The sequence below is a fragment of the Syngnathus floridae genome, chromosome 5 (genome assembly GCF_059516105.1).
Source record: "Syngnathus floridae isolate MCC-2025c chromosome 5, RoL_Sflo_1.0, whole genome shotgun sequence".
Taxonomy (NCBI): Eukaryota; Metazoa; Chordata; class Actinopteri; order Syngnathiformes; family Syngnathidae; genus Syngnathus; species Syngnathus floridae.
In genome coordinates this window covers 1,371,817-1,397,187 of record NC_142417.1, presented here as the reverse complement: position 1 = coordinate 1,397,187, position 25,371 = coordinate 1,371,817, and the positions used below count along the sequence as shown (strand labels likewise).

Sequence of the window (25,371 nt, the reverse complement as noted above, 5' to 3'; positions counted from 1 at the left end):
CTGTCAACGCCGAGTATCTGCATGTTCCCCTGGGGCCGGCTTTGAGCCCACTCAGATAATACCGGCACAAGTTTCGAGCCAGATGAATGCATTATGGTTTGCTGGGAAGGAAGCAGAAGGCAGACAAGGAGGGTCATTCGGAGCGAGAAAAGGTCAAGGAAGTGGCATCGGGGACACGCTTTCAGCGTGCAGAGGTCGAGCTTGTGTTCGGACTTGAATTGTGTGTCTGTCACTCACTCAGAGGAAACATTTGGCTTATGATGTACGGCTGCCTCAACCTCGTTGCTGAGGAGAGACATGAGTCAGGAAGTTGTACGCAACGGAGACCTTCTGTTCTGCTGGAGTAGGAGTGGGAGGGGCATAAGAACCCATGGCTCATAGCAGATCTAGTAAGAGAGACATTCACCTGCTTGTTGACCTGTACGGACAGCAGGCACTTCCACGTGACAACCTCAGTGGAGCAATGTTCCCCAACTCTTATTGAGCCATAATTTACACTCTTAAAAGCTGCTTGGTCAAAAGTAACCGATATTGCATTGGTATCAAACTCAAGGCCCGGGGGCCAGATACGGCCCGTCACATCATTTCATGCGGCCCACAAATTGTGTGTCGACGAAAATTGCAAATTGTCTTCACTTTTAAAAACTACAGATATTATTAACAATTCCTATTTCCATTCTTTCTTTCATTCATTCCATTTTTAATATTTGATTAGGAGAAGTAACTTTGTTTCGTCAGGGGTTACTCCCATGATATGTTTAACACAGATGTCCTTCCTCAACTGGTCTTTAAGGTAAAAGACATAAAACGCTAACAGTTTGTGTTGTGGTGTGAGAAGAGTGGTTGCAGTTGGCTGGCTACGAGTCCAGGGTGTTTTCCCGCTTCTGTCACCTGGGATAGGTTCCAGTTCACCCGCGGTCCTAATGAGGATGAGTGGATGGATGAATTTAAAGTGCAGCTGTTCCAGGAAAAATAGAAAAAAAATTGCTCATGACTCATTTATTTGGATTTGCATCCAAATTGAATTGTTTTTTTGCCAAATGTACGGCAAACCGAACAGAAATCAGTTGGGTCCTCCGTAGGCCAAGCTACTTAAACCAAACAACAATCAAACGGTGATCGAAACAGTCTGTGTTGCATGCACGCTTTCGAGACACGAAGGAAATTAGTCCAAATACGAAACTGTAATTATTGAGACAGCTAAATTGTAGGCGATTCGGAATTGAATCACAAGCACCATCTGAAGCATCTGCTTGCAGCGCTGCCAATAAATCACATTTATATATAATCAACATTATAAATAAATGAATAAATAAATATAGAAATATTTATTCTGTTCTAATCTAAGTGCGGACACGCATTATTTAAAATGAAATTTGAAAAGGACAGTTATGTCATGTTGACATTTGAGCATACAAAAACTCCATTTGGAACTTGAGAAACAAAAGGCAGACTTTGGCGGAAATGCGGGTGAATCCGTCCGTCCAAGATAATTATGATCAAATAGAGTTCTGGTTTTTTTTCCCAGTCAATATTCTACGATCAGTATTCTGATTTGAGTCCAATTTTTGGCTCCTCTGACAGGCAACACAGATGCTCTCACATCAAAGCGGCGATATCGGTCTGTCTGTCTGTGTGTCTGTGTGTGTGCAAAGCCAATTTGCTCTCACCAACTTACCTCTCAGCCGCAGTATATAAATAAGCCTGGCAGCAAGTGGTCAGGGCAGTGTCAGTTTGCATGACCACAATGAAGTCGTGGATCTCTCACGACAAGAACAAAGACACTCGTGTTGATGAGACCCTGAGACTGATAGCAACACAAACATTCAGCTTGTAGTATTGATTCAACACGTTCGCTCCTCTAAGCCGTAGTTTGATGAGGCTCCCGTTCGTCAACGTGGCGGCGGCGGCGGCATTGTCTTCCGCGCTGGAAGAGGATTAGACCTGCTTTCGCTTAATGCACACACCAGATCATCAATGCACATCTTGACCCTCCAAGACATCTTTGATTGCTGCTCCCAGCGACTGTTTCCCCCTTGCTTTACCTTTCAGACTGGATTTTCCTTATAATCCTATTAAAGTCTGGCAGTTAATAGGGGAAATGGTGAGCGGATGATTTAAGTTTTTGATGTGGGGAAGGCGTCGATTGAAAGGCGCCAAAGTCACCCTGATCTCACCGCCTTGTCCTCCAGGTGTTTGTCTGTCTCTGCCTGCGTGCGTAAATTTCACAAATGAAGCCATTCATCTCGCCATGTGGTTGGCACATCAGAGGCTAACAACAGTTAACTGCTTTGAGGAGTCTTAAGCATCTGTTAATCGGGATTATATGGGGTGTAACCGAGCTATCAAGAGCGGCGCTAGTGAAGTAGCATGGATGGAATACAACGCAAACATCTCCTCTCTGCCTCCGAGTTACACGAGCAGGCAACGATGATCTTATTAGTTTCCGCTCAAAATGACTTGTGTACTTTGCCATACTTGCTAACGGATAGAGATGTTTTCAACAAGTGCCCCAGTTTGAATAATGATGAGGTCCATAATCCAGAAGTTATTACGTTCCGAGGAGGCCAGGTTGGTGAAAAATGATGATGATATAATTAAGCCTGTGTGAGCACTATGGCAACAGGCTAAACAAATGTGTTAATACCGGCTCAGATAATTAAAACTCTTGCCTCAGCTGCACTCATGTAAAAAAGAAAAAAAACTCCAGCATCGGCTTGTGATTGCACTTTAATCAAGCTGCTATTTCCCCCCGTTTTTGTTTTTTTTCCATTCCTTCACCAAACATGCTCACGAGATAACCTCGCTCTTTCCACATGACCCCATTTGCTTTGCCCGTCCTCTCTCCACTTGTCCACATGCAGCGTTTGGACAGCGTGAACAAGTCCAATGGGCTTTATGCAATTACACAATCATATTCCAAAGTCCCTCAACAAGCTCAATGCAGATGCCTTGCACGTGGGCTTCACAAGGGGGCACTGTTGACATTCCCATTACCAGCATTTATTCCCCAACGTCATGCAATGCACCCCCCCACAATAAAATGTCTTCTTCTTGCACATATAGATTATATCACACATGGAATGAAATTATGTTATTCCTCATAAGCAGAAGGAAAGTATTAACAACAGCATCCCCCCCCCCCCCCCCCCACCCCCCCCGCCCCTCCCCTTGGTTTGAATTAGCTTTGCACTGACACTGGGGGCACTGGCTCCATTGTGCTCTCAGCATAGAACGGTCCCTGTTAATTTCCTAGCTCAGTGGCGAGGCTGTCATTATCTGTGGATGGGCATCTACAATAGATAATAACCCCGGTGGGAGAAAAAAGGATTTCAAACTGTGGCGAAAATATTGCTTTCATCAAAATCACTTCATCACAGTCGCTTTGCTTTTTGTTTTTGTTTCAACCATCAAATATCCAGGTGTGATTAGGACCAACTCCCAACAAAACAATTAAAAATAAAAACACCACCCCCCGCCCCCAGTATTAATTTAGTCTCTCCCTCAATTCTATATTAATTATTCGTTGTAGATGTTATTACCAAAATGAGCTAGCTGGCTGTGGAGACCAGATAATTGCGTGTTATTTGATTGCAGCACTAGGAAGAAAACAAGCGTGGACACAAACAAACACACTTTGGCTCAGAGTCTGAGAAGTTGGAAGTGTGCACAAGTGCGACTTGTCTCACTCACCGGCCGCTTGATAACAGTAATTACTTTCTTATGTCTGTTGGTCAGCTTCTTTGGAAGGTGCATTGCTTGTTTTAAGTTGTCCTTTCCTTGTTAGGGGGGGGACCCAAACACTGCGCCTTATCAGCAGATACACTTTGACGAGGCACTTGTAATTTTGGGCAGGATGAATTGGAAGTCTACTCGACACGATAGGAATCATATTTAGCTGTCAGTCATTTGGTCGTGCATTGAAAGGTAATTTTGCAGACGTAATGTCACGTCAATGTTATCGCCACGTGTGGATCAGTTTTCTGCGTGTGAGGCGTACTCAATTATGGTACCGAGGTCAAAGGTTCCGTTAGGTGTCATTTAACCTAGTACGGTCCGAGTTCTGTTCGTGAATCATAAACCAGGCGTGAAAAATTGTCAAATAGCGCATTTATGGCCTCAAATTGTTGCCCCCGCAATTAAGTGCCAAGTGTGTTGCCCGCTTAAATGCCTCATCTCAATTTTTGTTTTTCTTTTTTTACCCCAACAATAGACATCTCGCACGAGCTCCGTAAATAGCGTCACGTCATAGAAAAAGGAAAGTGGGGAAATGCATGAGAAGAAAAGTGTGGCACAATGGAGCGCTGTGTAGGCATTTCTATAAACATGAACCAAACATCTTCATTAAAACAACAACGCGTCAGACAAACTAACCCATTGAAATGTGTTCAAGAATTACCATGAATAGAACAAACAAAATATGAATCAGAATGTGGTTACCGTCACGCGGCGAGTGCAAACTTGTTATTGTCTTTATTCTTTTGACAGAAGTGGGTTGGAAAGCATTATCATTAATAAGGCAAACAAGATATTCGCCAGCATAGCCAACGGAAGCCTAAATTGACGTGTCATTAAAACAAATAAATACATCTCAGCATGGTCTCACAGCCATACAACTCCAAACATAAGCCAAATATTATTTATTCCTCTCATCTTTGTTTGGAAAAAAAAACCTAACCCGTGAGAAGTAGGTTCAATTCAATTAGAATAAAAAAATCAGCATGATCTCAAAGCCATACAGCAAGTCTCTTTTTCCTCATTCTCTGTCATGAGTTTGTGTAACATAGAAATCAAAATCCTATCTCTCAAATGAATGCCCGGTAATCACTGCGCTTGAGAGCATAATTGCACCAGAACACTACCTGAGGAAATATGCTACTGTACGTTCTGCCGCTTAAACTCATAATGACAACGCACGGTGCTGCTGCAAATCCCAAATGGGCTAAATCGCATCAAACCAAAAAGAACCTTATGATAGATTTAGCGGAGGGAGGCTCAAAAACACAGAGAAGCACTCCTTCGGTTTCCTCCTTTGCAGCCTCACTGCTTATTGACCTGCTGGGCCCGCTGATGAAGGAGGCACGTCTCGTAAAATGCATTACACTCTAATGAGGTTATCCCATAAACAGATAAAAGTTCAATAAAATAACATCATTTCTTCCTAGTTCAGGAATAAGCAGATGACGGCGCTGATTTGTTTCTGCTGCCCGTTTAGTCCAACAGAACCTGGGTCTGGTCCGAGTTAATGCTTACAACATCAGTCCAACATCTGAATGCTGCAGTGCGTGGGGAATTGAAGAGGTGCAAGTCATGGAGGCTCTTTTGCAAGTCTGACTCCCCTCTCCCCCCCTCCCCCTGGGGGTTCGGCTTCTTCGGCTTTTATGCTCCAAGCCGCCGGAACATCCTTCCTGATCACTCTGGGCGCTGTTAAAGGTTCATGTTTCTTGATGTCGACTTGAACAAAAGTGGTTTTTTTCTTCCACATTTAATGTCTATATCGCAAAATACAAGTTATTCTTTTGGTTCAAGTTTTGCTTTGGACTTAGACCAGAAATTATATTCACTCTATAAATGACCACACAAGGGCTGTTAAAATCGTCCCTTTGCAAAGATTATAATACTCCGTTTTTGTACATCATTATGAAGCCTTTGTTGTATTTTGCACCTGTTGTGCACCTCAACGCAATATCATAGAATATCACAAGGGTGTTTTAACATCACTGCAATCATAACAATTCTGTCAATTCAAGCTAAGCGCTGTTGCAATTTCAGTTTGCAAATTACTGCAATTTTTTTAGAAAGATGTGTGAAAACCAGAGGTGGGTTGAGTTGCAACAAAATGAATGCAAAACTACTTAAAATGCAATCATTCAAATCACTACTTTAGAATAATAACTCAAGCCATTTATTTCGGGTAGTGTTGAATATTTAGATTCTTTAATCACACTGAACGTGATTACTGCACCTTTCAAACGGTAACTGTAAATGTAGCATGTTGCTAACGTCCTCTTGTAAAAACTAAGCTTAACTTCAGTATGTATCATGGCAATTTATTTTTTTACTTCTGCTTCGCTTTTTCTCCTTTTTCTCAAGGTCATCTTGTGTTTGTTACTATACGTTCAACCAAGCACAGCGTGCATTTTCGAGGAAACAGAAAGCACTCGAGAGCATGGCACAACAATATTCACAGGCAAAAAGTGGGTCTTGTGACAGGCAGTGCATATAACTTTTGAATGTCGTTGGAATTTTGATCAATGCTAAATTTTTCACCATTGGGTTCAATCCACCCAGGACATGTCGTTCCTCAAATATGAATCTTCCAAATGATGTCACAATTTGATAACTCAGATTGTGCATGCTACCTAATATGATTAAAAGAATACTTGAACTTCTTCTAACTTTTATTGTAAAAGAAGCCTTCCACTCTTCTTGCATGCGGCAATCGGATATGGATTGAAAAATGAGAGAAGACAGTTAGTGAGAATGAATATTAGATCGAATTTAAAGCTCTGTCACGCAGAGCATGTGGCTGTCATTTGAATACACTACTTTGGGATTTGGGGGATTTTCTTACCCAACCAGTCAGTATACCTTCCCACGTTTGAATTTTTTTTCGCTGTCACGAGCCACTTCATGTATTCTATCAGTTGTCTAAAGATGAAAGGGAAGACAGCCAATGGAAACCCATCTGAATATATACTACATCTAAAAAGTGTACATGCAGCGGGTTATCGTTTCTCTTTTGTGAATTCTGCCTGGATCTACAGAATAGCATGCGTTGCTTTTTAAAACTAATCATTTAAATCTACAATCCAATCAATGTGGCTGTTTGAAGGATTTTAGGTTATTTGATGCTTGAACTTTATAAAATGAAATCTTAATCCAACCCTCTGGTCGGGGCTTTAAAAGCAAATACTCGTGTAAAAAAAGAAAATCTCCTGTTCAAAGGGAGCGTTTGGCCTTCTGGAGAAGCAATCGACAGTGTCATGCTTGTCCATTATGAACTTCTTGCCTTCCTCCATTTGCTGTAAGCATCAACGAGCGGGCGTCGTTTCTCGCATCATACTTGACCTCATCAATTAATCACCGCCGCTCTTCTTTTCCACGACATCTTCACTCTACTCCTCCCAGTCCAGCTCTGTTTCCTTTCCATCTCACGCTGATGTCTTTTTGATAACATGCACTCATCGTTATGCTGCGAAAGAAGACACGATGAGTCATTTATGATAAATGCATCACTTGGTGACATCCCGTGTGCCTTTACTCTAACGTGAAGTGAGCTCGCCCCTACAGCTTTTTTCATTTTTATTTTATTTTTATTTATTTTTTGTTTTTTAAGGATCTTAAGGATTTTGTTTATTTGTTTACTTTTTTAAATGATCCGATCTAGAAACATCATATGACTGAACGTAGTCAATTTCCTGTATATGTAGGTTATGTATTTTTTTCTTTTTTTACAAATTATTATTATTATTATTTTGATTGTTTTATGCAGAGGTGTTTTCATACAAATATTTTGTATTCATGAATTTAGCCATAGGAACAAAACGTCATCTCAGATCAAGGACAGTCTGCGCTGAAAAAAAAAAATGCCTGCAAAGAAAAGAGTTTCAGAGGCAATTTATTTGGCCGCAGAATAAAACTGACAAACTCATGAATTTAATTTCGTAGCACATACTCAGGCCCTAATTGTACACTTTATTCAAATGCGCCTTTTCAAAGACGCAAGACTGGCTTACAAAAGAAAGCAAAACCAATGAAAGATCTTTCAAAAGGTTTAATAGCAAATGGTGAATGACAGAAAAACTAGACAGCCTGCTTGTTTTAAACAACTGTTTAGTCTGCTTGACATCAGAAAAGCGAGTCTATTTATTTTAGTGCTAACACTCATCTTTTCATTTGATTCCCCTGCTAAATTTCTAAATAATAAATGAAAATGTTTCAGTATTCACTGTACTAGCACCAAGTGGTATTGCCGGAGGGCACTCACTCCATATGATGAAAATCACATCTAAAAGTGAGGCAGAATCCATTTTATGAGTTCATTTTGTACTATTAACGTTCAACACGGCGAGAGTATTAAACTACCGCACGGGCCCATCCAGCTTTGAATTATTCTGACGGCTATGACAGAGGAGGATGTTAAATCAGATCATTTTTTTAAATTGTAGATACGCTCAATTTTCACTTTTGACGGATCTAACCCAAAAGGCCCCGCCAGCTTGATTTGATTCTGTTGGTTTTTACTCATGAAGGGAGTCGCGTTGCAGGAAAGTGATCACTCCTGGCTTGCTTGAAGGATTTATAACCTGACCTCATGTTCACTTCAGAACTTGTACAACTATGGCAGGGACATTTTTCAGTGAGCAGTTTTATTTATTAATTTGTTTTTCATTCACGTAATTATTTGATTACATCTTTAGAACTTGTTAGTGACTGGCTACATTATTATATTGTACGCCCAACCTTCACCAGATCGAGGTTGACCATTTGTAGGTCTACAAAAAAAGTCCAAGCAATAATTTCGTACCATATTGGCTCGGCTTTAACGTACGACCCCTCCCCGTATGACATCACTGGTTCCAGCACACCTTTATTAAAATGGTTGTGTTTCCCCCCCAAGGATGAAGATGGAGCTCATCATGATTCTGATTAGCTTGTTCGCTAATGTTGTAACCATAGCAGTTAGAGAAGAAAAGCTGCACTGGAGACAGATTTAGTGAAATACATTTTAAAAAAATCCAATAATTTGCAGGCAGGTATGTTTATTTTTTTGGTCTTTTTCCTTACGGTCTTTTCTCTTTATAATCACACGCACGCACACACACGAAGGCATCTAATCACCGCCGCAAAGACATTTCCCTCCCTCCCTCCCTCCCTCCCTCCCTCCCTCCCTCCCTCCCTCCCTCCCTCCCTCCCCCCTTTCATTTTCCTTTTCCTCAGTTTTCCCAATTCTCATTATGTGTCAGTATCCACATCTCCTCCTCCACCTGTCCTCTGTGTCTCCCTCATCTTTTATAGCTTCTCACACTCTCTCTTCGTATTTTCACCCCCATCTCCACGAGTGCTTTTAAGAGGAGATGTTTGGACCCAACATTGGATTTACTCAGTCCGCAAGTGCTGGAGGGCGCTGGTGGTGGTCCTGTGGGGTTGGGCCTTGTTGCTTGCACCGAGTAGTTCTCCTGCTAACAAGCTCATTGCAAATCCAAACCTGGATCTCACTCCGACCGAGGGGAGGGGGGGGGTTGTTTTTATTCTGCACTACCGTCATCTCTGTCAACGTTCGGCTCCTCGTCTCTGGAGCAGCCCCCGGCCGGCTCCACTTCCTCCTCCTTTCATGCCCCAGTACTTGTGCAGTGTACACAAGAATGGGATAGTCCAACAGCCCTGGGCTGAAAGCTAAACACACACCCCATCCATCCATCCTATGTGTGGCTACACACAAAAAGACACTGATAGTTACTCCCTCATATTGCACTAAACCGTTTTTATTTATTGGACTTTTATCCCTGGCAACGTATTGGGCAATAAGACACTTATTGTGCATTTAAGACTATTGACCATTTAAGGTGGGGTGTAGTTTGTATTTCATTTTATTACATCATAAATAATATCATTTTTATCCCTGTGACTTTTCTTCATTCATTGGCACATAACATATTATTTTTTATTTTTTTTACTTGATGTCCCCTATAATTTAAATTCCAACTCGAAACGTCTCACCTGAGACTAACCAAAATGTTTTCCCACCATACTGCCTCTTTGGATATTTTTTTTTTTTTCAAAACTTAAACGAGCAGTCTCAACAAGACGTGTTTAAAAATAAAACATGACCATCCCGGAATTTATTTTGTTTAACCTTCCGCTTCGTTTGACTTGAATTTTAAACCGATACAGGTCATGGTATCCATCAATCCATTTTCAAGAGCGCTTATCCTGTTTGTGGAGCTGGAGCATATCCCGGCCGACCTGAAGTCACCTCAGACAGGTTTCCAGTCAATCACAGGGCACTTAGAGAGACAGGCAACCTTTCACGCTCATGGAACCGAACCCACGCAGTCTGCGTGGTTCTGGCACTCAAGTCAAACAAGTGAAGCCACCATTAGAGGCACATCATTTAAGCATTTTTTTTCAAAATTTATTTCCTGTATTTTTCCAACCTCAAAAGTCTTATTCTTATGCAATACAGCACATTACTTTCAAACTTAATTCTAGTCACGATAGGTTTGACTGAAATGCTACATCTGCATTCTGAGATCATAACTTAATAGCCACTAATTCATATCAATATAATATTCATCATCGTGATGCATTTCTGTCAATAATATTTGATTTGCTTATCCGTCATCTCGGGTTTGTTCTCAGGGGACTCTTGGACATACAAATAATTCATAAAATTTTTTACTTGGCCCTGATAGGACTCTTAACTGCGGGGAATAAATAAGAGCAGGCGCATAGTTGCAGCAGATGTGCTTGAGCAGCAAAAACCTCAGTTTTAGAGTAATTGATATAGCACCGCATTAGACAATATTTCATATACAGGGGCAATTTTCTAATTGGCTTGGAAGGGGGGGGCTGCAAGTTGTTGCATCGTGAGTGGAACCAGAGAGAAGCCTCGTTGGCATTGAAATGTGATGAATTGTGAACCCTGAAAAGCTCAGCACATATTGAATGTTGAAACTTCTATACGTATTTGTTTTTCACTGATACCGACCGAAATATACCGTGCACATACTTTGCCTTGAATCTTTTGTGTGTCAGAAATAGATTTGCCAATATATTGTGTATATTTACCAAGGGTGACCTTTTCGATTCTTCTCTGACAGTATGTTGTGTTTTATTGGCGGATTCGGTCATTCTACACAGAGATATGTTCTGACAATATTGGATTGTAAACTTCACACCAGACTGACTTTTTGGGTGATACTTGCTAAAAAAAAAAAGGATCTTATGCAAAGAATAATGCAAACATCCATCAATTTTCCGTACCGCTGACTCTTCAAAAGTCAAACCAGTGAACCACAACGCCATCAACGACTCTGGGATAAAACTGCAAGTGCTGAGATGTTGGCTTGTAATCCTGGACTGAAGTTGAATCGCTATTGAAGAGTAACTTCTTCAAAAATCTGATTCAAAGTCCTTTCTGTATTGCTGTGTTTCATTTGAAGCAGGCGTCCTATTGGGTCAGCCTTTCTAAATTCAAATATTGCAACTTTGCCCTGTTTCGAAGAGCTCTTGCAAAAACAAAATAAAAACAAAAAACAACAACAACACACACCTACACCATTTGAAATCACCACAGGTTGCAGGATTGAGGATTCTTTAACATTCCGGCATAGTTCTGCTCCATTTACCATTGAGAAAAAAAAGAGAAAATCCCTTTGTGTCCCTTCAGCCAGCATACAGACTGCATTAGCATTCAAGATAACCCAAGCTGTCGTATGAATTTTCTACTCCGTCTCTGCGTTCTCCCTCCCCTGCCTTTCACCCTCTTCTTTTTGGATATTTGGATGCAAACTCCTCCAGTGTCCACGAAGGCTGTTCACGAACCCAAGTCGAATGAAATATTCAGTTCCCATCCTACATTTACAATCAATTATTCATATATTTGTGTTGGATTATACACATTGGTAATTCTGTTTCATTAACACACTGGCTTCTTTATTTTCCGTTGCATGCTGTCTGCTGTTGCACTCGCGGCCTTTTGTCTCGTGTTTGGCGTTCAGTCTTGCTTTGAATCGCTTTAAACTCGGCGAGGGTCAATGACGGCGACAGAATCGCATGTCGCGTGTGTGTCTGCATACTCGGTGCAATAAAGACCAGACCAGACTGCGGCTGCGTGAGAGACAGAGATCCCATTGCCAAATCCAATAAGAAGAGTAGAATTTCATTACAGATGTTCATAGTGGATATGATGGCTCCATCAATAACCACCCCACATGTGAGCGCAGTCAGTCGCGCCGACAATCCATATCGGATTGTTTCGCAATTTCGCTGGCGTGAGTCCCGCGCTCTGTTCTGCTGCCCTCCTCCCTCCTCGTTTCTTCCTCCATGTCCCCTTTTTTTTTTTTTTTTTTTGCGCACCTTCACTTTTTTTCCCTGACACTTGAAATGTCCATCCAGGCTTGCCTCGATGGAGCAAGGAATTACATCTCAAGTGGTCTTGCTGTCCTCTCTGCTCGCAAGGCGAGTGAAAGTGTTGCTTAAAAAACACACACCCCCCCCACCCCATTTTTTTCTCCATTTCCAATTACAGTGCTCCTGTCTTTTACTGTGGCTCTCCAATTTAGTCTAACAGCATGTCAGCTCTGCAACATGTTGAGTGAATAAAGGAGGGACATTATTGAGAGCAACAGTATGTATTCATTTTTCCCTCCGATTCACAATTGTGATGCTGCACTTATTTCAAAGGAACTTTTTTTTATTGCCATGGAAACCCCACTTGATGCAAGTGGCAAGAAGTCTCTACTCAAATCTAATTTCAAAGTGGACCACAAGCTGAATGACTTTCCCTGAAGAATGTTTATTATACGGCCTTGCGCACTGGTCCAACACCACGCGTGGAGGTGACGCAGCAGACTCGCCCGCCGCCTTTCCACAGCTTTAGCTTCCTCCAGGGGTTTCCTGCTAGCCCGTTTGCTTGAAAGATTTCTAGTTGATGCGTAAAAAGACTGGCGATGACTCAGCCACTAAGCAAATATTTTTGACGTAGCGGGATGTGATTGTAAAATGTTAGCCATGAGCATCCTTTTTAGTTCTTGATAGTGAAACAGCCCAAAAGAGGGCCCTCTTGTGGCCGGTACTGGTATCAGCTAGTATCAATACTGGCCTTCCATAATTATTAGATTTTCTTCGTACATGAGCATCTTGCGTCATTTACTTTTCGTTGTAGCGGAATTTTGACTAGTATCTGCTACTTAGCATGTGTGCTAAGTGCAATAATTTATGCATAGTGTTTGCATCAACATTGCAGCATCCTTTCAAGATGCATCTTATAGCATAGAGGGAAAAAGAAGATCGACAAAATAATCAACACAAGCTTCTGTAGGGTGGTTGGTTGCTTTACTTGACATACTGACTTGTCATCCATGAGATAATACGCAATTCATCTTGATGTGATGATAGTAACTGAATCCCACGTTTGATAAATATGCTTGCATCGCCTCACCCTGCTTTAAGGGATCCTCAATCTTATTCATTGTTTGAAAGGTCAAAGCAACTTCTCCGGACTCAATTGGAAAAGGAGATTTCTCGACAGGAGAGGCAAACTACTCAGCATCGTTGTTTTGCCATCCAAACAGAAGAATAGGAAAAAGTTGAAGCAAAACTCATGTGAACTGTTTCTTCTATAGGCGCATCAGACCAGTTTAGATATCTGAAGGATGTTTGCTATTCTCTTCAAAGTAATGTTACTAAAAAAAAAAATGTCTTCTTAAAAATTCAAATGATTCAATGTCAGAGATTTAACCCGCAATCTGGGTATCTCTCTATTGAAGAGCCCACTCCCATCTATAAAATGTATTATGGTATTTTTCTTTCATGTGGCAAATGTCCTCCAACTATAGACATTTATCAGATTTTGATTAAAATGTTCCCCGGGAGTGACGAGGACAACTGAACTGATATTATATAAAACTGCATTGTTAATATAAAAATGTCATTCCAGTGAATGTATCATTTGCATTCATCACATGTTTAGCTTTAGCGTGTGTACAGACAAAGCTTACTTTGCATGAAGGAGACATCAACGTTTGCATTTTTTCCCCCCCGACTGACCACCACTTTTGCTCTTTTGACCAAAAGGGCTTCTTTCTCAAAGAATCACAAAATTCTTTACGCTCTTAATTGAGCTAATTACCCTGGAAAGCCAATAAACCACATTTGCACTTTTTCAAAGGTTAAATTCATTTCCTTCCAGGCGCCCCTGCTGTCATCAAGTTAATTTTTTATTTTAAGTAAAAGTAGTTAAATTGGTAAATGTATGTGACAGAGGTGAAAGGAGTAGATTTTTATGCTGAACTCTGAAATTCATTTTTTGCAAGCAGTAAAAGTGTTGGACAACTGCATCATCTAATGTGACCTGCAGGTTATTTTTTGCAGCTTTGCTTACCTTGTTGTTTTGAGCTAACCACATACTATGTGGTGGACGTGCGTGTTTTTTGGATGCTAGCTCTGCACGGTTTCGTTTCGGACAGTTCAGTCCAACAGCCGGACTTCGGTCTCGGCTCGAAAGTGGCTCCAAATCCTCACCCAGTTGACCTCATCAGGTCCCGGGTGAAGAATCTGTGTGGTGACTGTAATTATGTAAACGAAATCGATATCGTAACCGCCCACCAAAACTCAGGAATCTCATGTGTTCAGAAACAAGCGGACGAGCAAAGATTGACTCGGTTGTTTAATTTCACACTTGTTTGGCGGACAGGCACTCCGGAGACCCAACAATTTGGATAAAAACAATTTAAAAAGCCATGTAAGACATCCTGTTAATGACTTTTGTTACTGTGCAGTTTATTACAATGTTTTCGGAAAGCCCAAAATTGCTCCCTGCGGTCGTAGCTTCCTCCGGCGTATCATTTGCCGAAGATATTTTGTAAATTTGCGTGCAAAAGTTGCAATTAATGACGCTAAAGATGATGATTGTTCTTTTGTCATAGCGGGCTCCTGTCACGACGGCTTAGAGAGTCGCTGAAGCGTGGGATACATATTTATGAAAGGAACAAATCCGCACTGCATATCAAACTGGATCAATCTGCGTTGCTATCAAGTATTCAGCCGTGTCAACTGTGAATAGGATAAATTTTTAAGCGCCTCCATGTCCATCACCAAATATTCTAGCCAGGATGTTTTCCAGTTGTCAGCGTGCTGTACTTTTTAAATCCACGACAACTTTCCACATTAACATCTCATTACGAATGTTTACATCATTTCCTGTGCTAATCTCACAAACAAAGGCCGCCGCGCGTGCCGGGAACTTTTAAGCTAGCAGATCCGCCAAATGTTTCCCATTTTTGAGGTGGGGGTCCAATTGCATCAGTGTGCATCCAGTTGCTGTGGCATTTTGAGGAAAAAAAAAACAACGCAATGATGGGATAGCGATGAAAGTCGCGTGTGATTGCAGAATTCCGAGCCTAAACCATCTCTCACCAACATGTGCAGAATGTTGATAAGCGACATCATCCCACTGACTCATTAATCAGTTGTGAAGCTACAGCTACCTGACGCTTCTTCTCATTCCCATGGCCCAAATGATCACCCCTCCCCCCCAATTTCTTCTGCTATCTACCTAGGCATGGGAGAAACAAGCTGGTCTCTCTCTTTCTCGCTCTCATCATATATAAGTCGGTAAATTTAGCCAGTCGTAGTTTATGTTAGACAAAAATATTCAATGCCATCCTGTTTTTTATTCCTTCCGAAAGTGATGCTTATAGGTTGAATTTATAATTAGGCAGGATTATTGATGATATTGTGAGATATATTGTGGAGTGGAAAAAAATATTTTTGCGACTGATTCACTGTACAATATTTTTGAGTTACAAATGTAGATAGACCTTCTATTAAAACAAATCTAGAGATTTTTAAATTGTGTATTTCAACATTGTGGCTTTTGCGGGGCTGCTTTGGAATGTAAATGAAAACTGCTTTTCCTGCAAATTCTCCTTTTCAAACTTCCTTTTCTCAATCATATCCACATGTACACAACTTTGAACACAGGAAGCGACGCCTGGACACGGCCACAAAAGGAGCGTCTCCAAGTGCTTCAAAGTTTGTGTTCTCCACAAAATCGGACGGACGTGTGTCCTCGGCATTTCTATCTGGGGAGCTTAAATGGTGCAGACGCACATCCCGATCACTTTGGTTGTGCATCTAACTAGCGCAAGCAGCCGCCGCCGCCGCCGCACAGCACTTGTTCCTGCTTTAAAAGCACTTTATTTCTCTTTTCAAACCACCCACCTCACCGCTGCACTTTTGCGCGGCGTTCAAATGTCGGAAATGTGTCTAAATGGTGCTGCTTGTAGCACAAGTCCTGCATAAGAACTCTCTTGAGCCACATTAAGGAATTGCTGATCCGCAGTGTTTTTCACCTCAAACTTGGGTCGAGGAAAGGGCCGCCATGAATATTTGATTAATTTGTTTTGTGCAGGGTCGGGACCCTTAATTCAGCTGCTATTTTAATTGCCTGTTTAGGCATGCCAAACAGATGTATTTGTTTTGTTTGTTTATGTATTTGTTTTTGGAAAGGCCAACGTTCAGATTTATGGTCAGTGGTGGAAAGCAACATGTGTTCATGAGTTTAAAAACAAAAAAATTGGCACAATTTCTCATCAGAGCTACATAGGAACATGCGCGCCGTAACTAAAAAATGAATAATATCAAATAAAAATGAATAAAACAAAAATGCCCCTTTAAGTATTGACACACACGACTGACCGCATATGCCCTTTAAAATGCAATAATGTGTGTGTGTGTGTTTAACAATGTAACAACAACACAGCATTATTCAGTGTTTTTCTTTTTATTCATATTTAGATAAGCCCTCTAATGAGTGCAGTTTTGACTGCCTGAGACCCGAAGCAGTAAACTTGGCCGGATTAGAGCGTCTTTTCATTTCCCACTGGAACTGACCACTGTGTATGTGTGCTGCAGTCAATAATGGCATTCTCCTCACAATTATTTATAACCTATTTCCACCGCAGAGAAAACACATTTGACTAAGTCCGCCTATACGGAATAATCGGATGTTCGGTTTGGAAAAACATGATGTATTGCTTTTAGCTGCCAGTGTTCGCTCTGATGGAATCCAGGCGAGCAAAAAGAACATTTGTCGCTCTTCCATGGGAGGTATTCGGCCTCAGGACAATTTACGAGGTCGTTTACATTTCGCAGAATGTTTGCTTTGGCAAGAGATTGACTTCACCAGTGGAAGCTCTGTTTACTAATATTTACTTGTTAACTCCATTTTGCACAAAGCGACAGCGCTGTGACCGTGTTCCTCGCGATGCGTTTGTGATTCCTTGACAGCAGTTCAGTCCTCATGTTTATAAAATACGACTATTTAACAGTTGGCCAGTGTTCAAATCGCAGTCAGGTGCCGCAGTCTGGTGTTTGTGTGGCCCGTGTAACTCCCTTCCCTACGCAACTTGCACTGTGTTGACTTCAAAAACCAAATTCTTCTTAAGCCGGCATCAAATGATGAAGTTGAAAGCGCATTGCAAAAAGATGCGCATCGCATTGCCGGCCCACAAGCCAGCATTGGATCCTTGCGAGGAAGCGTGGCCGTTGGACGAGCGAGCAGCATCATTAGTCGCTGTCGTGAGATGAGAGCGGCCACAACAAGACTCACGGGGGGGGGGGGGAAACGGAGCCATTACATGGCTTTAAAGAGCAGTTGTTTCCTCCGATGCGTTTTAACCCTCCGTCTGCAAGTATCTTCCTTTCCAGACCATTATTAGGAGAATTTTGCGTGAAAAATCCAAATAATCATTTGTTATAGTTCTTTGGCAGTACTGGAGATACAGTGACAATTTGTCGGAAAAAAAAAATGCCCTTAATGTATTTGCAATTAGTGCAAAATACAGGATTTGGGGATCCTTTGGTTTTATCTGTTCTGATGTTCTGTATTTGTCGGAAAATCTTGACTATCACTAACCTAGACAATCGCAATAGCTACAGTAAATACTGAAGAGCCGAGTTCGGCTACTATATCTGTGGATGAATTGTGCTTTCCCCCTTGTGGCCAATATGCACACATACTGAGCAGCACAATGTCCACTGAATTGCGCCAAAAAGTCGTTACATTCCCTAATTGTTGTTCTATATTTTTGAAAGAAAGAAATGTCAAATTGTCAAAAATATACGGTATGGTTGAACAAGATTCACATCCAGGAGCCTCACGAGGAGAGAACCTTATGTTACTAAATTTTGGCTTTGACACAATTTTGAGTGCTGTAGGTCTGTGTACTTTGGCTGTCGGAAAAATAAAACGAAAAAACATTCAACTTTTACATGAGAAAAAACAGACGAGCCTTTTTCTAATATCCAATCTTTATATGCAGCTAAGCTCAGTAGCAACTACACTTGGCAACTTTAGCATACAGATAAACAGTCCATCAAACTGAGCGGAGAGAGAGAGAAAAAAAAAAGCTTTACTGCAAAATACCTTACGACTCTTATCAATAAAATTCAGCACAAACATCAGATTTAACTGGACAGTGAAAAATAGCTTTCCTTCATTTTTCAATGCAAGATATATTTTTTTGTCTTGCCTTCTCATAGTAATTGATGACTTATTCCTCCAGGCATGTATGGTGGATTTTAAAAAGTCTACACACCCCTGTCCAAATGCCAGGCTTTTGTAATATAGGAAAAATGGCAAATGATAAATAAATAAAAATAAGCAAGTGAAATGTAGTTGCAAATATGTGCACACCCTTTCAAAACCTTTTCATGTGTTTGGGGGATATTTTTGGAATGACACAAAGGTTGAAATTGTTGGCCTGAATTTCAAAATGTAAAAATTTCTCTACAATCCGTTGCTGTACAACTTACACGTTAGGATACCATACATGGTGGATTTTTTTTTTTCTAAATCATTTATTGGGGATCTTTTTTTCTTTTTTTATAAATATCACAAAAGCCTGCCATTGAGCAGGGGTGTGTAAACTTTTTATACCCACAGCCACACCCCCCACGGTGTTGATTGTCTCGACAAACACGTCAAATCACTCACACATCGGGCTTTCTAAGCAGACATGGTTCATTTAATCTCATTCCTGTATACATTCTTTGTCATCATTCCTTTTTTCGACACATTAAAACGCAGATAATGAAGGCTTTTACATTAGTAACAAATCCATTTCAAAGTCAACACACGGTCATCATAGTTTGACGGTACTGCAGATACCATTTTGGCTGAGATAAAGAAAGCAAGGTGTTCATTTTCCTGGTTTTTTTTCTTTTCATTAAATACATAGAGACAGATATTCATATGTGCAATGTACTGCCATGGTGGTTAACAGCAACATCTCAAATGAGCAAAGAACCATTAACAACATTTGTCAAGTCACCCGTCAAGCAGCACTGGGGCACTCAAAATGATGTCTTTTTTTTGTTTGTTTGTTTTTATGATCACAAATACTATACGAACAATTAGAACACTGAGTAGGTTTTACAGATTACAGTTTACAATGAACACGCTGTAATCGTCATCCCCGGGCCCCCCCCTCAAGTCACTGACCCAAAAACCATAAAAACCAGGCCGACGGCCGAGATTTCGTTCCAAACCTTCTCGTTGATCGTTTTCTCTGTCAGTCTGATCATCACGGCTCCCTCCTTTACCCAGAGGGAGATGGCCCTCCTGCTAGCAGGGTCCTTTTGTAAAGCCATCCATGTGGTCCATGGTAGGATGACACCAAATGAAAGTCAAGCATTTCAACTTCAACATTCCATTTTTTTACATATTTTTTTTTTATTCTTTCGTTCAAAGTTGTTTTTTCATGTCGAATGTCCAGCGAATGCCGCCGCCTTAATATCAGTCTGAGAAATAACACCTTCTGCTTTTGGGGATCAGCTTGTGGGAGGGTGACCTCTTTTCCCCCTCCTGGCACTTCTATAAGGCATGTTGAGCCCGGAGCAGCGCCAAAGCCAGGCCGGGAAGCAGAGCCCAGACGTTGGCACGCACGCAGGCGCACTCATCCCTTGGCAGGCCCTGAGGTTCGTCGGGCCCGTCGTCTCTCGGTTCGGGATACTGAGGGAGAGACGCGGAGAGTTAGACGTGTAAAGGTTAGACGTGACTCATGCGCTCGGTCTCACGTCGTGGCATTTGATTCGGGGCGGGAGGTGACGCCGGGCTGCTGTCCGAGCACAAGAAGGGAAAATGATGAGTCAGAAAGTCCCCCGATCTTCAACGCATGGGAGGATTCGCTTTGGCACGAATGGGAAATCTTCACTGGAGCAAAATGTGTTGATGCGTGTTTATTTGTAGCCGGCGCCGCTTTGTGTGTCGCCTCTTTCAGGTCGAGCCAACCCGTTTTTTTTTGTTGTTGTTGTTGTGCGTGTGTTTATTTTTTTTTTTAAGCTATCATTGCGGAGTTTATTTACAAGAAAAACACACTGCAAGGCAAAGCTAGTGAAGCTAGCATCGCCTGGGGGATTGGCTTCAATATTTCATTAGGCATACATTACCGTGGGAAGAGGTCAGAACGACGCAGTTAAAAAGCAACTCGTCAGATGTGGTTTGACGACCAAAAATAACATTTTTTTTCTTTGCATCGTGTGCAAAATGAGAGAAATGTGCCACGCTGGTCGCATTATAGCAAAGCAATGGGACGACATCAGACCAAATATTAAAATGGCCTCCAGAGTTGCAATGTTATTGCTACACACAATAGCCTTATTATGTTTTCATTCTTTGAGAACAATCGTTGGCATTTGGAGAACTTTTCTAATTTTCTTGGCTTCTCGTAGCAGAAGAGCAAAACAGTTTGCCTTCAAGTTCAAACAGTCACGCTCAATTTGCATGGGGCGTCGTTTGCCGTGCTTCGCAGCAATACGGAAACACATCATAAGGAACATGAAACATTTTGCACTCGGCAGTCCCCTAATCTCCTCCGATGTAACCTTTGCACAAATCGCACGTGATGCCATTTTCCCGTACGTCGAGAGGAAAGGAGACGTTATCTCCCCGCGAGGCGTCTTTAATAGAATGAGTTAAGAAGAATATAAATAATAAGAAAATGGTGTTGAATCATCATTACAGGTGAAAGGCATTTTTCCGTCCTAGAAAAGATAGACAGCCTGTCGCATGAATGTAAATGCGTAACCAAACGCTGCCAAAAAAAATGAAGAGGATAAAAAAAATAAAAAAAAATGCCATGGCTAGCTTTGACAATGCAGCAGACACATCTGCAACTAAAAGCCAATTAATTAGCAGGGGCAGCGATGTGTGGCAGCAGCCTGTTGACATGAGTCCAGATCTGTGGCTGCGGCCAAAAGCCACACATGCACGGAAGCCTTTGAGAAGGCGTAAACACACCGCCACATTTACACACCGTGACCGAGCACACAATGTCCAAACTTGTTTACTCCAGCCCTCACGCCAACATGCACACGGCCGCAGCTTGCCAGCTTTAAGCCCGGCCCATAAAATGTTGACAAAAGCGTGTACGTCTTGTCACTGAGCAGGTTTGTACAAGTAGATGTTATTGATCACAATGTTAGCACTTTTTTTTGTATCTGTCCAATATTGATTGAATTCAATTGAGCTGAAAAAGTCGACACACCCCTGTTGAAATGCCAGCCACAAAACAGGAAACCTCGGCAATCGTCCTCTGTCCAATTGGTTGTTTTTCCTCCTGTGCGGTGGTTTTATCTCAAATCAGTGTTACAAGATAGGTCCAGAAAAAATGCTTGCTTGCTTATTTATTTAAAAAATGAAATATACAGAATATAACAAGAAATGAAGCCTGCCAACTGAGCAAAATTAGCCTTTTTTTTTTCCCAAGCTGTACCAATTTAAAAATTACATTCTACTACATTGTCGCCTTGAAATTCATTAACTTATTCAACCCCATTTTTAATTTCGAAAAACTCTTTAGTTTTTAAAATCGCCTCCTTTAACTAGTTGCCTCTCCAGAAAACCTGGCGAAATGAGCGCATTACCACTCCCCCCCCCGAGACTTCTAAAGGGCCGAGCTTTCCGCCCACATGTTTACTCACTGGGCACAGGATAAAGCCCACAGTCACAAGTGGAAGTGACGTGCGGAATAATTATGCATCCAAATGAGCTGTTGAGAGCTCACGATGACTGACCCGAGTGGGCTGAGTCATACACTTTCTGCACTCCTCACTGACCGCACCTCATATTATAGCTTATTATTTGACATGCGCATACATTGAATCATGCATCAATCCGTACATGAATTTGCTCCTCCAGCCATACATGCATGCATACACATGTTCGGGTATTGATCTATAGTTGACCTCCAGCTATGCATCGGCTCACGCAGTACCGGGGAAAATTCTCAAGCCGACACTGTTTGTTGTTTTGTCTTTGTAGCGCATTAAAGAAAAGTTGCCCATATATTGAAAACATAAATATGTATATTTGTATGTAATGTCAATCATTTGGAAATATAAGCTGTCAGTCAAGTTTCAGGAATGCATCACCATGACAACGAGGCTGCTCACAATGAGCATCTGACAGTTCCTGTCTGCGTTCTACTGAATGCCAATCAAGTTTCATTAGGATGACCAAAACAACATATCTAAAGGCGACCTCTGACTTTTGCACGGTAGCGTACATCAACCCAACAAAGCATCCACGCATGCCTGCGTCGAAAATCCCAAAACAACCGACGCCGATTCATTCAAGCGTGCACGCGTCCGTCGCCATGCGCTCGCTCGGAAGTCCTTTACCATTCTCTGCCGACAGGAGCCGAACGAGGTTCTCCCAATTTATCTGTCATCCGAGTCTGACAAGTTTTAATTGCCCGGCGAAGAATGCGGGGCCGACCAAAATGTCCCCGTAGCTCCCTCACTAATTATAGACTTCCTGCTTGAGTAATCACACGTCTTATTGTTTCCTAATTACCATTTTTACAATAAATTAAACGCTGCGCCGCTGTTAGACAGGCGCAGATCGGTGCATCAATACTGTCATGTCGACACAAATCCTCGGGAGAAAACAACGCCACCCCCAGATCCACCCATCCGCACACATTTTTCACCATTGCAAGCTCATTATTGTTATTTTTTCTCATTACAGCCGTAGTTCAGGTTCAAATGTCTTTGCAAATATGCGGGGGCGTCCAATGACTGTGAAGGCCCTCCAAAAGACTCAAAACAGATCATCTTAATGGCCATTCATTCGGCGTGCGAAATGGTATTCATAACCGGATTGACTCTTGTAACCGCACCAAAATAAAATGAACATCACAGTCAGCAGCACGGCTAAGTCTAATTTAGACAAGATTTGTAAACGGGTTTCCTGAAAAGGTGAGAAAACATCATTAGTCTTAAAGTAGGGGAGGTGTGGGGGGGGGGGGCACCTAGCCGAATGCACAGCGTGACATATTTCTTCCCTCTACCAGAGAGACAGAGGGGGAGTTTTTGGCAGAACGCTCCTGTCATTTCTGTCACACTTTATTTGAATGGAAACTGGTGCATCGTTCTATTAAAAGACAAACATTTGCGCGCTTTTTTTTTTTTTTCCTTCTTCCCGTAGCAGACGTCGAACCCAGTTCCACTCGACTTGACTGCCGTGTTCCGAGGAGACGGTATTCAGTGGGGAAAGAGGCCCTGGGCCAGTATTTGAGAATCTCTAATCCAGATTAAAACCCCCACCTTCCATTTTCTTTTACCGTTTGAGTCTGTGCGGGAGAAAGAAATGATTTCAACAGATGTCATCAGCTGGGGTGTAGCACAAACTGTCTTATCGTGAAACGTTGGGATCTGATGTGCCAATTGCTTTAAGAGGCATAAAGATTGAATTCCATGTGAATTTGGACGGCGCGGCGCGCTCGGCTTTGCCGGCGCAAAATCCTCCTTTCATGGTTGCCGAGTTGAGGAGTGATTTTGTGGTTCTTCAAGTAATAGGCCTATTTCGACAAATGTATGCAAAGACTACTTGACAAACCTTTATTTCACCCAAAGATAAACTCTGCACAATACAGACTGCATGTAAATGCGATGCTCAAAAAATTGTCGTGCTGTCGTACTGCCAAACATTTTTGACGGGTAAATATTTTTTAATAGTCATTTTGATACTTTTATTATTATGTCAGCAATGCATTTTTCCAATCAGCATTTTTTCCCACAATGCCACGGGGTATTGACATCTGCACGTGAATACCTCATGGTATGACGGAAACCAATGCCAAATGGAAAAAATGACAAAAAAGTATGAAAAAACAATATTTTAATACATCATTTTAGAACATACTAATATAATGTAGGCCAAATACTAGAAAAAAATTTTTTTTATATTTGTGCATGTGCAGTTAATACAAATGCTAAGATTTTAGTATTTAGTATAGTTGAACTTACTTTCAAATATGATTAAACATACTTGCAGATAATGCTGATGACATAATACGTTCAAACTTTTTTGTCATCTAATTGCAACAAACGTATTAGCTCGTCCAAAGTGCTCCAGATCGGTAGCTCTAAGCTTTGGTACTTTCATTACCTTAACAAGGGTCACAAAGTGAGGCTCTGTGATGGCCACCAACCGATCCGTCCCCGTCTTCACCGTGGCTGAGGGGTCGGGGACAGACGTGTTCTTGCTCGGCATGTAATCCAGACCGTACCCGAAGGCCTGGATGGCGTTTCCTGTAAAACAAACACAAGAAGTCGGTTAACGTGAGCCAACAGCTCGGTCGCCCGCTTGATTTTGGCAAGCGTGCTGACGGGGTAGCGACGAAGACGACGGCGAGCCAAAACGTTTTGATACGTCAGTGGGATTAAGAGACGTATGCCAAACTAATCAAAACCAATCTGAGATTTGTCTTTTAAAACCCGTCGTCGGGGAGGCAGAGAAGCGGCGCTGGCTGGCTGGCTGGCTGGCCTGCGTTCAATCATCAAAGATGCGGCCTCCTTATGTAAGTGCTCATGTAGTCAGTTTAACTTTCTGCAAAGAAAATCCTCAAGGATTCAATAGACACGCTCATCAAATCTTTGGTTCGTGTCCTCCGCTCAATAAGGAAGCGTCAATGGCGGACACAATTGCGCCCACACTCGGAGATGATGAACCCCAATTTGTTTGGCGATCGATGCGTGCGCGGAGAAATGGAATCTTTTTAAAACAAGCCAATCAGTCGCTTCTAACGGGGCAGCATTAGCCCGTGAATACATATGAGGCGCTTCTTCCTTCGCCTTCAGTGCGTTTGTTGTGCCTAAGCACATGTGCGAGCCTCTGCAAAAATGCGATAAACCCCCGTTCACTCAGCTTTTCCGACACGTGGCAAAATCACGCCGGCGTACCTTTTCGCTTCTCAGCCGTTTAAAACGTCACGCTTGTGTCGCTTTGCCGAGAGACGGCATATAATTGCTTGGCAAACACCTCCGTTTTAAGGTCAGATGACTTTGAAAAGATTTTAGAACACTCATCGCATTCAAAACGCCGCAGAACAAAAGGCGAAACCGTCTAATCCCGCTGGACGCAAACATTTCGAGTTCTTGGTGTTCACACCTACGCCAGACTGTGCGGGGATTTTGGATCTAGGAGAAGACGGGGACTGAGATTCTTTTGTCGGAGTAGATTTTCCATTTTTTTTGTGATCGTGGCTACTCAACGTTACAGAGAAAAAAATCAGCCACATCTGTGCAACAGGCCTAGGATGCGAGAAAACTGATCATTTTTTAACTGGCAACGCA

At 41.9% G+C, this 25,371-nt stretch overlaps 1 protein-coding gene and 1 long non-coding RNA gene across 2 annotated transcripts in view; one reads left to right on the top strand and one right to left on the bottom strand.

Annotated features, from left to right (window-relative positions):
• The window catches only part of LOC148397350 (uncharacterized), an 80,779-nt gene that overhangs the window by 2,889 nt on the left and 52,519 nt on the right, over positions 1–25,371 (top strand). The window lies entirely within an intron of this gene.
• The window catches only part of LOC148397352 (GDNF family receptor alpha-2-like), a 44,698-nt gene continuing 38,063 nt past the window's right edge, over positions 18,737–25,371 (bottom strand). The window contains exons 7-8 of the mRNA XM_088377454.1: positions 24,185–24,327; positions 18,737–19,744 (exon numbers count right to left, since the gene is read on the bottom strand). Coding sequence (XP_088233580.1) covers positions 19,607–19,744; positions 24,185–24,327 — 281 coding nt within the window. The 3' untranslated portion in view covers positions 18,737–19,606. The remainder of the gene's footprint in view (positions 19,745–24,184; positions 24,328–25,371) is intronic.